At 39.5% G+C, this 14344-nt stretch overlaps 1 protein-coding gene across 2 annotated transcripts in view; it reads left to right on the top strand.

Annotated features, from left to right (window-relative positions):
• Positions 1-14344, top strand: part of LOC123322577 (limbic system-associated membrane protein-like) — a 67601-nt gene that overhangs the window by 38042 nt on the left and 15215 nt on the right. For both annotated transcript variants that reach the window (XM_044910522.1, XM_044910521.1), the window contains one exon: positions 1644-1976. In XM_044910522.1, coding sequence (XP_044766457.1) covers positions 1644-1976 — 333 coding nt within the window. The remainder of the gene's footprint in view (positions 1-1643; positions 1977-14344) is intronic.

The raw sequence follows: 14344 nt of genomic DNA, 5'->3' as shown, positions 1-14344 counted from the left end.
AATGTTAAATTCTTCAACAAAAATCATCTTGCATCAATATAAGTAAAAGGAATTGAAGGAAGTTTCAAGTTAATATGCAACTTCACCGTTGAACAAAAATTTCACATGAATAAACAAGTAACAGGGCAACTTGCGCTTATTTGTGGCTATTCATCTTAATACATTGATGTAGTAATAATAATTAGGTATTTATTAGTACCTTAAGACATTTACATTGTGTAGGATAAGTCAAATGAAAAATAGAAAAATCCATTTTAGGGAACTTATTCTCCGATGACATTTATCGAAAATCCTGTAGTAAACTTTTCGCATTAATTCACTCAAATATAAAATTCTCAAATGCCACCACTTTTTTGGGTCGCCCAATAGAAGGAAATTCTTTGTCATCCTCTTCATTCACAAACTTTCTGATTGTGGAAATATTCAGCTGAAATATAATATATTCTCTTACATTGAATATGTTCGCTACCGTTTGTCGTATTGTGGATTTTAGAATATCAGGTTGTAACTATTTGAATGAGCGGACCTGAATTCTAAATAGCACTTCCTAAATCCCTGTCTCTTTTTTCAATCACTTTCGGCATTTTCGTAATAGAAATTGATATTAGTTGTGGCAACAGCGTTATGACATTAACGACATTTCATGAGTGCCAACCTTACTCCGTTCTAGTTACAAAAACTTGAGAAAATTATTTCATGGCCAACCGACTGCTAAAATAAATTTGAATGCAGTATACATATGTGGTGTTTCTGAACTCAACTCAATGCCCTCTATTCGCGGTTTTCATTTGTCCGTTTACTCGTGAAACACCCTGTAGAGTTAATTGATTGTATTTCTAAACTGAAATGTATGTGTTACCGGCAATGTCTATAATCCGGCATTCTATACACAGTGCCAGGGCATTGAAAAAAACGCTTAAAAACGTCAGGCCATGTATGAAATATCATACATTGCCTAGGCATTCTATAGAATACCTAACTACTAGCAGGCAATGTGTTCAAGGTAAGAGCGCATTGGAAAGGAAAGTCTGACGATTTAGAGCGCGTTCGTTCGTTGCGAATTCACTGAAATGGCGGCCGATGAACGAGTTTTTTTTCATTTTAAATAAAAAGTAAATATCAAACATATCATCTAGGATCCGAAAACTTAATGGTTGTTAGTTTTCACCAACTGCTTTAGTATTTACTATCTACTAATATCACTGTGCAAGTGTGTCAACCCTCAATGATTCGGTCCTTCGCGATACGACATAGCCCGTTTCGGACCCCGAAAAGGTTCCGTTCGTTCGGTGAATCCCAGAACGTTTTGCCATATTCGCTGTCAACGGCAAAAAATCGTCGAAATTGAACATTTTCGGAAATTATTTTCAAATACTTCCCGGGCTTCGATCCGGACGTTCTATACAGTTTTGGAAACGGCGATTCTCGTAGGGGCAGTTGCAAGCGACTGCCCGCGGCGCGGTATATCGCGAAACTTCCTACCATTTTTCACCATTTCTATGTTCCATTTTCTTTTAGTATATAGTAGAATAGTGCCAAATAAATGAGGCTGTAGTAAACTGAAGACTTTACCAATTAAAAACGTTGCAATACTTATAAACCTCATTCTTCTGACAAGCTATCAATAATTAATTTTTTCATAGGAGTTCCTAATCCAGGGGTCTTCAAAAAAACCGTCGAAAAGGGAATGGCAGAAAGAAATTCCTACAAACTCATTTGGGAGGTAGATAGCTATACTCCTATCATTGAATATAATTTATGGTTCAGACTGTACAGACCCAGAAGCGGCTCTAGTAAACCAGATTGGACAAAACTGACCATACCTACAGAATACAATGCTGGTCCCGTTTACTCCAAGACATATACAATCAAGGGACTTAAAGAGGGAACCATATATGAAGCTCTGCTTGTATCTCGGAATAGATATGGTTGGTCCAAACCATCGCCTATTTTAAGGTTTGCCACGCTTGGTGCAGGTGAGTCTCATTTTAAGTTTGATAACAGATGATCGACTTGAAAAATAACGTGAAAGAACAGCGACAATATAAACCCGAAAAGATATTTATTTTTTGTAAAATAAGAATCAGAATTATCGCGAAGATAGCATTCATATTTGCCAATAACTGGTGAATGTGAATAATTTCTGAGCGATTCGTAAAGCATGTTTTTATGTTTAATTAGAGAGATTCAGCTTCCATTATTGCTCATTACATCTAAAGTTCGACATCAAAACCACTGACAAGGTCTGTTCTTCCTGGAAATCCATCCTTTATCGCCTGATTCCGGGATGCACTGAAATCAGATCATCCTTTCCCAACACTCATACGTGTTATAAGTTGAAGTTTTGCTCGTTTGTGTACAATTGTGCATTCATCCCATTCGTATTCTATCCACTTCAGAATTTTTTCTGTGGACATGTGGAATTTTGACCGGTTAATCATTTTATTCGAAAAACTACGTTTTCATTACTCCAGACCGCCCACTTCTGAAGAATCACAACACCCTGTATTAAGTAAAAATTATGGGCAACAATTCAGTTGAAAAAAAAATGGTAAGTTTCAACTGGAACATCATTCGTTCTGGGTTCAGAGTATAGAATAACAGGGAGGAGCACAAGACCTGAAATTCAAAGATTATAGAGATTATAGAGAAAGATAGGAAACGAACATTTCAAGTCATTTTCCGAGTCAATCGCTTGACAGGAGAAGACGTGCTACAGTGCTCCTAGTGCTATAAAAGAGAAAGCGGACGAGAAAGTCACAGTGCCGTAAAAGTGAAAGCGGAGGTGAAAGTGCCCACTAACCAAGCTACGGAATATTTGATTCCGTCTGTGAAGTTGTGTAGGTTCTATATTTGTTATCGGAATTTTAATTCGTTAAAATTTTCAAAGTTGGTGTTCATCCTAAGTGTCCAGAGAATTTTCTCGTTGGTACTGCAGAAAACATCAGGTGAGCTTATTTTTCGTATCTTTCCTTCTGATTATTCTCATAGCGTAGAGAATTTTTGATGAGCCGTTTTGTTTTTATGCATGAGATACATTTTTCTTTTGTCTTGAAAAATTTTATTTCCAATTTCTTTGAGTAGCGAAGTAATTATTAATTAGATTCTAAAATGTCTGACCATTCGGACTGCGAGTCCGTAATGGAAGAAGACGCGCCAGAAATCGCTAATGTCGTGTCCGAACACGATATTTTGAGAGAGGAGAACGCAAGTTTGAAAGCGAGGGTGAATGAGTTAGATAGATGCGTATCTAGCTTAGTTGCTGAGATTAAAAATCTCAGGGAGAGGCTCGAGTTGCAGGAGGGAAATAAGGAAAGTCCTTACTCCAAAGCACTCAAGAAGAACATTATTTTGAAAAATGTCCAAGAAGTGAACTTACCGGTTCAAAAACAGAAGATGGAGGTGGTCAAAACCCCTCAAACCAAAATTTCCCCACCCGCCAAAAGAGTGAGAAAGGATAGCTCCTCGTCAAATGAAGAGGCAAACAAGAAAAGAGTCTTGGAAACCCCAGCCCAAGAGAAAACCACTCCAGTGGAGAGAAAAGAAAAAATCCCCCCAGTTACCCTGAGGGGTACGTCCGAATGGACGTCAATTTCCAACGCGTTAATGCGAAACGGAATAAATTACAGCAGAGCGACTACTGTGAAGGACGGAATTAGGGTCGTTCCACAAACCGCGGAAGACCACAGAAGAATGACGGACTTCCTTCATAAAATAAATAGGGAGTTTTACACTCTTCAACGGGAGGAAGAAAAGAAAATCTATGCGGTAGTGAGATATCTACCGCTGGATGCAGATATCCCGACGATCCTTGACGACCTCAAGGATCAAGGGATCGTCGATGCTGAGGTCATAAGAATGACCTCAAATATAACTAAGAGGCCGATGCCCTTATTGCTGGTTAAAACCCAGAATAAGGGTATCTTCGAGGTGAGAAGGCTCTACAACATGAACTGTGTTGTTGAACCTAAGAGAAGGACGACCGGGCCTGGACAATGTTACCGCTGTCAGCGATATGGACATGCCCAAAGTAAGTGCACTTTTCCATGGAGGTGCGTGAAATGCTCCGGTAATCACAGCTCCAAGGAGTGTACGCTCACCAGGGAGAACGAGGAGCGAAATGCCTCTTGTGTTCTCTGTGGAGAGCAAGGACATCCAGCCAGCTACAAGGGATGTAGCGAATGGAAATTGGTCACTAAAAAGACCAAGAGATCGCCAAGATCGAACCAGACCAGCTCGAGGCCAACACAAAATACACCGAGGCCATCCCCAAACTCTTCGGAAGTGAAGAAACCCCAGGAAACTGCAACCGAAGCAGTCAAAGAGACGAAGAAACCAGAGAAAAAGACGGAAAAGGCAAAAACCGTCAAAAAAGCCGAAACCAGAAAAGGAATTTCTGGAATCACTGAGGAACTGGATAAGTTCACGAAAAACCTCCTCAGCACGATGATGCAGAATCTGGAGAAAGAGATTGAGAAGAAGATGCAGCAAATTATTAAGAATATTTAATGGCTGACACGACGATAAAGAACAATCTCATAATCGTCTCTTGGAACGTCGAAGGATTGAGAGCCCGCAGATCAGAATTCGAAGAACTGATTGAAGAGAAGAGACCGGATGTCATAGCTCTTCAAGAAACGAGACTTAACCCCAACGTTCGGATAGCATTTCCCAATTACGATATTTACAGAAATGATAGACCTAACAGCACAGGTGGCGTTGCTATACTGGCTAGAAAGAATATGGATCACCATTTCGACCAAATATTCAATGGACAAGAAGTAGAAGCAATATCGATTATTGTGAATACTAATCGAGGGCAAGTGAAGATTATTTCAACTTATAAATCACCGGATAAGGACATGCTGGAAGAGGATCTAAAAATGCTACTAGAAGGAAGACACCCGAAAATCATAATTGGTGATCTTAACTGCAAATCGCAGGAATGGAACAGTAGGGTGGAAAATACAAACGGGAGAAGACTGAAGATTTATGCTGAAAAACTTAATGCAGTTGTGATAGGACCTGATATACCGACCTACATACCAAGAGTAAATGGACTACCCGATGTACTGGACATTGTCGTAATGAAAGACATCACTGAAGAAATCAGCATTGATACAATAGAAGACGGAACTTCAGACCACAATCCCATAGAATTCATAGTGGGACATGGCCCAAGAAACGAAGAAGAGACACAAACCAAGGAACGCACAGACTGGGAGAAATATAAGAATTTACTTCAGGAGAAAATCAGGGAAATTCCCCAAATAAACACCCAGGATGAATTAGATGAAGCAGTTGAAAAATTGGAAAATCATATAAAAGAAGCCTATGAAGAAAGCACCAAGAGAATAAGGAAACCAATTCCGAAACATTCACATGGAGATACGCCAAGGGATATAAAGGAACTTATAAAAAAGAACAGAAGACTCAGGAAAATCTACAGAACAACAAAAAGAGAAGAAGACAAGAAGAAACTGAATAAGCATAGTCAGATATTGAAAAATGCTTTAACAGAACTGCGTAATAACAGATGGCACCAGAGATTAAGGGAACTGAATACAATAGATCACTCGGCTTGGAAAATGCAAAAACGCTTACGACGAGAACAGACAGTTATACCTCCACTGCATGGAGCAAACGGAATGGTATATACGAGACTTGAAAAAGCCGAAGCACTTGCCGACACAATTGAGAGAGAAGCCAGAATAAATTACAGAAATGATGATGACAATGAAGATCTAGAAGAAGAAGTGGAGGCAAACGAAGAACTGATGATGGAACCACCGGAAACCGAAATCATTCCAAAAAAGGGTTCACCAACAGAAATCAAAGAGATCATAATGAAACTGAAAAACCGGAAAGCACCGGGAGAAGATAGGATAACGAATTATATGTTGAAGAAATTGCCTAGAAAAGGAATAGCAGCCTTGACGAATATAACAAACGGAGTGATGAGGACCGAATACTACCCAAAGAGATGGAAAACTGCAGAAATGATAGTTTTCAACAAGCCTGGAAAGGAACGGAAATTTCCTCAAAATTATAGACCAATCAGCCTACTATCAGCACTAGGAAAAGTCGTCGAGAGGGTTATCGCCAAAAGGCTGAATGAGGAAACAGAAATGTTGAAGATAATCCCACCCGAACAATTTGGATTTCGACGAGAACACTCGACTGAACTCCAATTACTACGGCTCATAGAATACGTCACCGAAGGAATGCAGACCAAACAGGCCACAGGATTAGTTCTGATGGATATCGAGAGAGCTTTTGATAGAGTATGGCACGAAGGCCTAATCTACAAGATGAAAAGAGCAGGATATTCGACCAAGCTATGCAAGATTATAAGGAATTATCTGAGGAATAGAAACTTTTATGTGAAGATAGATGGAGCAACCTCTCAAACCAGACAATTGGAAGCGGGAGTGCCTCAAGGATCGGTACTTGGACCTCTGCTTTACGTAATATACGTTTATGATATCCCGAAGAATGCTAGGAATATGCTCACCTTGTACGCAGATGACACAGAAATAGCGTTCAGACATCGACGCCCAGAGATCATACACCGGAGACTGCAGGAAGCCATAGATGAATTACTCAAATGGTGCATCAAATGGAAAATCCAAATCAATGGAAGAAAGACTCAAGCAATATTACTGCAAAAGAGAAGATTGAGGATGGAAGAAAACCTTGAAGTTGATGGACAAGAGGTTGAATGGAAAAATGAAGCAACATACCTAGGAGTGACGCTTGACAGAGGACTTACATGGAAAAACCACATCAAATGTGCTGTTGATAAAACAAAAGCCGCAATGAGTAAACTTTATCCACTCATAGGCAGAAGAAGTCATATGAATAAGAACATCAAGTTGACGATGATTAAAACTATTGCGCGACCACAACTCACATATGGATCGGCGGCATGGGGCTTCGCAGCCAAGACCCACATCAAGAGAATACAGGCCACTGAGAATAAACTCCTTAGAATGGCGATGGACGTACCCTGGTTTGTTAGGAACAAACAAATCTACAAGGACTTGGAATGGGAACCAGTTACAGAATTTATGAAGAGAAAGGCGGAAAGGATATTCGACAAAGCCAAACAACATCCAAATGAGGAACTACGAAGATTAGTCGACTACGATCCAACAGAAGAAGCTAGAAGGTCAAGAACCTACCACCGAAGACCGAGAGATCAGTTAAGGATTTAAATGTAACCAAAGAAGAGCTTAACCTATAAAAGCTATAGGCAGCATACAACTATCAACACGACTATGATCGTGTGAGAGTCCAGAAACCATAAGAGTCAACTGGTTAATAGGCAAAATGCCCGGAACCTATGAAGAAGCAGTTAAGGGTTTTTAGTGGGTCTCGAGCTCAGAGAGTGAGAATCCCCACACTGTTCCCCCTCAGCAGAGGGTGTGTTCGTCTGTTTGCAGATTTTCCCCCTGCTACACCAAAAAAAAAAAAAAGGAAACGAAGCGACTAAACACAGTGCTCCTAGTGCTATAAAAGAGAAAGCGGACGAGAAAGTCGAAGCGTCACAGTGCCGTGAAAGTGAAAGCGGAGGTGAAAGTGTACACTGGCGAAGCTGCAGAATTTATGATTCCGTCTACGAAACTTCCGAAGTTTTTTGTAAGTTCTATAAGTGTATGTGTTATAGAGCGGAAATTCGTTCAAATTCAGTGTATTCAGTGTCGAGTGCAGATCCCAAGATCGCTGGTTCCACGGATATCACTGGTGAGTCGATTTATTTTTCTGATAGTATAGAAAATATTTAATTTAGCCACATAACTTAATAGTAACATAGTAGTAAGGATTTCCAATATTCATTATTATTCCGAAATACCTCATATAATTCAATACGGACAAAAAGCCATGTCGGAGGTCTCAGACAATGAGAGCTCCTACATGGAAGCTACGGACACCGAAGAATTCAGCGATGAAGATGCAGAGGAGCTTGTAAGGCTCAAAGAAGAGAATGGGCAGTTGAAGGCTCAAATAAATAAACTGACTGAAACCGTATCTCAGTTGGTCGGGGAGATACGCCTCTTGAGAGAGGAAGTTAACAAGAATAAAGCGCCTCAATCCCCCACATTTGCAGAAATTGCAAAGCCGGTAGCGGTCCCCAAAAATTCCTCCAAACAGGAAGTAGCTCCAGAACCGGAAAGGAAGAGAAATTTTGCAACTCAAGTTGCTAAAACCCAGAACGCGCCGCCCACAAAACGCGCGCGTAAAGAAAGTTCATCTACAGACGAAGAGACCGCAAAAAAAGCAACGGAGTTACCTAAAAAAGATAAAATTCCACCCATCACGACGATGGGTACAGCCGATTGGGTAGAGATCTCAAAAGCTCTCTACTTGAAGAAATTCAGCTACAACAGAGCAACCGTCGTAAAAGACGGGATCAGGATCGTAGCCTCGACTGTGGACGACTACAGGAACATAACAAAATATTTTGACCAGATTGGTAAGGAGTACTTCACGTACCAGATGGAGGAAGAGAAAAAGATATATGCAGTTATAAGACATCTCCCAATAGATGCTGACCTAGATATAATAAAAAATGATCTAAAGGTCCAAGGAATCCATGACGCCGAGGTGTCCAGAATGACATCCAATAAAACCAAAAAGTTTATACCCTTATACCTGGTAAAAACTCAGAGAAAGGAGATTTTCGAAATAAGACGCCTCTACAATCTCTGCATTGTAGTGGAATCAAAAAGAAGGGCAGAAAATCCAAGCCAATGCTTCAGATGTAAGAGGTACGGACATGCCCAAAACAAGTGCTCTTTTCCATACAGGTGCGTCAAATGTTTGGGCAATCATTGCACAAAAGATTGCGAACTTACCAGAAAAGGTGAGGAGAGAAATGCCACATGCGTTCTGTGCGGCGAAGAAGGCCATCCAGCAAGCTACAAAGGATGTAGCGAATTCAAATAAGTTACAAGGAAGAGGAAAACGGGCCAGAAATCGGCTCAGCAGAGCACGATTCCTCAAAAAGTCCAGGAGAAAAAGAAGCCCACCCCCTCCAAAGTAGACGACGAAAAAAAGAAGTATCCAAACCAGTACAGAAGAAGGACCCACCGAAAATGCCCCAAGCTAAACCTACGATCAACAAAACAAAAGAAAACAGAAAAGTCTCTGAATCCGCCGACGATTTAGACACTTTTACTGAAAAAATTTTCAACAAAATCATGTTGAAAATTGAAAGAGAGATGGAGAAAAAACTCCAAGGAATGTTCAGTAAACTGAAATAATGGAACATACAACTAGGAAAAATTCCCTTAAAATAGTCTCCTGGAACATAAACGGGGTCAGAACTCGAAAACCCGAGATAGAAGAAATAATATCAGAGAGAAAACCTGATATTATAGCCTTACAGGAAACAAGAATACAACCAAATACGCGATTGAATATAATGAATTATGAGATATATAGATGTGACAGAATCGCAAACACTGGGGGAGGTGTTGCCTTACTGGTTAGACGAGATCTAAAACACTATTAGGAAGATCTGACGAGTCACAAATAGAAATAGTGACGATTGTTGCTGAAATAAATGGACAAGGAGTCGATGTCACATCGGCATATAATAACCCCCAAATAACTTATTGGAAGAAGAAATCAACAACCTACTAGATGGAACAAACCCGAAAATCTGCATCGGAGATTTTAATTGCAAATCTCCAGAATGGAACAGCAAGATGGAAAACATAAATGGCAGAAAACTGAAGGATCTCGCTGAAAAACATGAAGCTATCGTTATTGGACCTGAAGAACCAACGTACCTAGCCTTCGGAAATGGATTACCAGATATAATTGATATCGCAATTATGAAAAATATCACTAGAGAATTCTCGATAGAGACCTTGTGGGACGGAACCTCTAACCACAACCCCATCGAATTAACAATAGGAGAAGGGCCAAGAAGAGAACTAATGCAAACAAGAGAATACACCGATTTGACGAAATATAGCCATCTGATACAATCGGAGGTAACAGAAATACCAACAATCAACACACCGGAAGACCTAGAAAGAGCAGTTGATAAACTAGAAAAGAATATAGTAGATGCCTACAAAAAGAGCACAAAGAAAATAACGAGATCAGCACCGATACATCCACACGGTGATACACCCAGAGAAATCAAAGATCTCATCAGGGAAAATCGGAGACTAAGAAAAACATACAGGCTCAACAAAACAGATATAAATAAGAGAAATCTAAACCGACACAGCCAAGTTCTAAAAAATGCCCTGAAGGACATGAGAACAAATAGATGGAACAAAAGAGTTCAAGAACTAAATACTATCGATCATTCTGCATGGAAAATGCAAAAATGTCTGAGAAGAGGAAAGACTAAAATACCACCTCTCCACGGAGAAAGAGGAATGGCATATACGAATATCGATAAAGCAGAAGCACTGCCAGACTCGATAGAAAGAGAATCGAGAATAAATTACAGACCTGATGACGATAATGATGATCTGGAAGAACTCGTTGAGAACAACGAAGAAGAAATGGACGAACCACCAGTAGACGACAAAATAGAAAAACCAACATCTCCATTCGAAATAAAGAGGATAATCAGAAGATTGAAAAATAGAAAAGCTCCCGGAAGTGATAAAATAACGAATGTTATGTTGAAGAAACTACCTAGAAAAGGTATAGCTGCTCTCACAAATATTGCAAACGGTATAATGAGGACTGAACACCATCCGGAAAAGTGGAAAACTGCAGAAGTCATAGTGTTCAACAAACCAGGCAAAGATAAAAAATTCCCCCAAAACTACAGGCCGATAAGTTTATTGTCCGCCCTAGGAAAAGTAGTAGGAAGGGTAATCGCTAGGAGGCTCACAGAAGAAACTGAAAATCTGAATCTCATTCCAGCAGAGCAATTCGGATTCAGAAGAGACCACTCAACTGAACAGCAATTACTGAGACTCACAGAATACATAATAGAAGGATTCAAAAATAAACAAGCAACCGGTCTTGTACTACTAGATGTCGTCAGAGCATTCGACAGAGTATGGCATGAAGTATTGATTTACAAAATGAGATATGCTGGATATTCAATGAAACTGTGCAAGTTGATTAGGAATTATTTGAGGAACAGAAGATTCTACGTGAAAGTGGAAGGAGAAAACTCCACAACCAGATATATGGAAGCAGGGGTGCCTCAAGGGTCAGTACTTGGGCCGTTATATATTATATACAGTCCCTGGCCAGTTTATTAGACGCACTGAGGATTTTTTTTTATATTTACTGGTATTGCTCGAGGAAAAAGCAAAATATTTGAATTTCATTTCCACAGAATGTTAGTTTCATCTACGACTCTCATTAAATTGTTCTATTTGGCATTTATTTTTGATGTTGTAGTATTAGTACTTAAGTATGAATCAGTACTATGTCTTCCAGTGGACTTCTTGCATTCTGCAGGTTCGGACGTTATTTCGATAATCCACATATGAAATCATTATCTTCGAATGCAGCAAACCGAACAATCCTGCATTGATAGTATGAAGCACTCATAGCTACACAGGGTGGCTCAGCAAAATATTAGAATTTCATGTTTAATCATCAATAAATCAATATTTTTTATTGAATATGATATATTATATGTGAAAATCATTTACAGATGAAGTATATGTAACATATACGTTCAATTTAATAATTCAATATCGAGATTTTGCATCGAATCAATGCGTCTAATAATATGGCCAGGGACTGTATGTGTCGTCTGGTTGCAAAACCGGCCAACTCCTCAATTTTCGGAGAAAATTTCTGTTTATTTTACTATGTCCTTGACTAACATTTCCACCCATTGGCAATGAGAAACTATAACAAAACCGGTCAACTCCGTGCGTTTTGGGGGTTAGAACACTCCAATGTGCTGCAAAAGCGGCCACATCCACTCATCAGTGTTTTTCAAAACCGGTCATCACCAAATTCAACAGGTAGGCAGGTGGCGCTAGTGTTCCCACTTATCATACCACGTCTTACGAATCCTTGGAGAATAATGACGTCATCATGTGCGAGCCTAGTTGACGATTTAGCCCCTCGAGTGTAAAGTTTCGTTTCAACTATGTTATATACATAATTATATATATTTTTTATGAGTTTACTCAACCTAACATAAAGTTCAGTTACACAGAAACATTGTGGATGATTTTTCTTGGCTAAAACCCCGCTATTTGATGTCAATTTTATAGATATTTTAAGCTTTAGTTTGTTGCAAAACCGGCCAACTCCAAAGTGGGTTGCAAAACCAGCCAAATCCTAACTATAATTTTGAATTTCCTCCTCCCAGCACCTTCCCCCAGATTCTCTTATGGTGCTCTAAAACCTACTATCCTAGTGACACATTAATAACAAGAGATTTGGATCCTATCTCCAATTCCCTAGTTTTGACAAAAAATCGTCTCTCCTGAAAAATTTTCTGTTATGGAGATGACCGGTTTTGCAACCAGACGACACATATATTATATTATAACATATATATTCACGATAAACCAAAATCTCCAAGGACTATGCTGACACTATATGCCGACGACACAGGAATCGCAATGCGACATCGCAAGCCAGAAATCATAGAAGGAATATTACAAGAAGCTATAGATGAAATAAATGACTGGTGTATTAAATGGAAAATAAAGCTCAACGGACAAAAGAGCCAAGCGATATTACTGCAGAAGAGGAGACTAATAACTACAACAAATCTAGAGGTAGATGGAGAAGAAATCGAATGGAAAAACGAAGCGAAATATCTAGGTATCACCCTAGACAAAGGTCTAACATATAGAAGCCATATCAAACAAGCCGTTGACAAAACCAAGGCAGCGATGAATATGCTCTACCCGCTGATAGGTAGAAAGAGTCACATGTCAAATGAGACAAAATTGAAAATAATCAAAACCGTTGCTAGACCGCAACTGACTTATGGATCAGGTGCTTGGGGATTCGCGGCAAAGAGCCATATACAAAGAATTCAGGTAACAGAAAACAAGCTACTACGATGTGCCATAGATGCGCCCTGGTTTGTCAGGAACAAACAGATATATCGAGATTTGAAGTGGGAAACCATCACCGAATTTATGAAGAGAAAAGCTGAAAAGTTATTCGAAACAGCGAAGGAACATCCAAACGGAGAACTCAGGAGACTGGCGGACTACGATCCGGAGGAAGACAGAAGAAGAATGAGAATTTACAAAAGGAGACCGCGAGATCAATTGAGGAGAGATTAAACTGAGTTCGAAAACTTATTAAAACTATACTAAGAAGAGATATCCGAAATGGACGAACATGAAAACCCTAGCACGACAATGTGCAAGAAGAAATTAACCGATTAAGGGATAAATGGTTTATAGGCAAATGCCCGGAACCAATTAAAAGCAGGTTAGGTTTAGTGGGTCGCGAACTCAGGAGAGTGAGTAACCCCACAGTGTTCCCTAGAAATGGGTTCCTCTGGGCGAGAGATAGAGCCCCGTGTTTTCACGGTCGCAGATTCCCCCTGCTATAAAAAAAAAATAGAAGCGACTAAAGTGATGTGAGCGCCATCTGTGTTTCAAATGTGTTTTTAAGACCCAAAGAAGAATTTCAATTCGAGGGACATATGACATTCTGCGATATGTCAGAGTTATATGGCCATTTTGATCAAACAGGTTCTTAATGTTTTGATTCTCGTATCCATAGACAACCTCGTATCGCTTTTTCTTTTTCGATCCCGTTCTAGTTGCTGATTATTGAAATTTTTGTCTAATTTCTTGGCAAAAATTTCAGAATATCTTTTGAAAATCATTGTATGGTGAAGAACTGTGGATCAAATAAAACGAATTTTACTGTGAAAAACGGGAATGTGAGTATTAACTGGTAACATGTGACTCGGTCATTTATTGATTTTTATTTTTAGTGCTACGAAGTGCATAAAATTTTCGGGGCGTAAAGGTGAAAAACACTACTGACTACACCATGTGCAATGAACGTTTTACTGCAAGTCGATTGAGAACTGTTCATCCACGTAAATTGTTGCATGCAGGAAGCATCCCTTACATGAAGGGCTCATTTAGGGAAAATTATGACTTTTATACGTCCATTCAAAGATTTTCAATTGCCTTCAGTATATTCAGAAATACAAAAATTTTATGGATTTCGATATGGAAATCGGGTGACTGTCAAATTAAACCAGCTCATCCAAATCTTCATTATCGTCGTCTGTCCTCGATTCTCGTTCGATCGAGTCCGCCAATGCATCTGCTTTATCAGTATTGGTATACGCCATTCCCCTTTCTCCGTGTAGGGGTGGAATTTTAGTCTTCTCTCCTCGTAGTCTCTTTTG

This window comes from Coccinella septempunctata, chromosome 1 (assembly GCF_907165205.1).
Source record: "Coccinella septempunctata chromosome 1, icCocSept1.1, whole genome shotgun sequence".
NCBI classification, from domain to species: domain Eukaryota; kingdom Metazoa; phylum Arthropoda; class Insecta; order Coleoptera; family Coccinellidae; genus Coccinella; species Coccinella septempunctata.
Note: the sequence above shows the minus strand (reverse complement) of the source record. Positions and strands in the feature narration are given on the sequence as shown.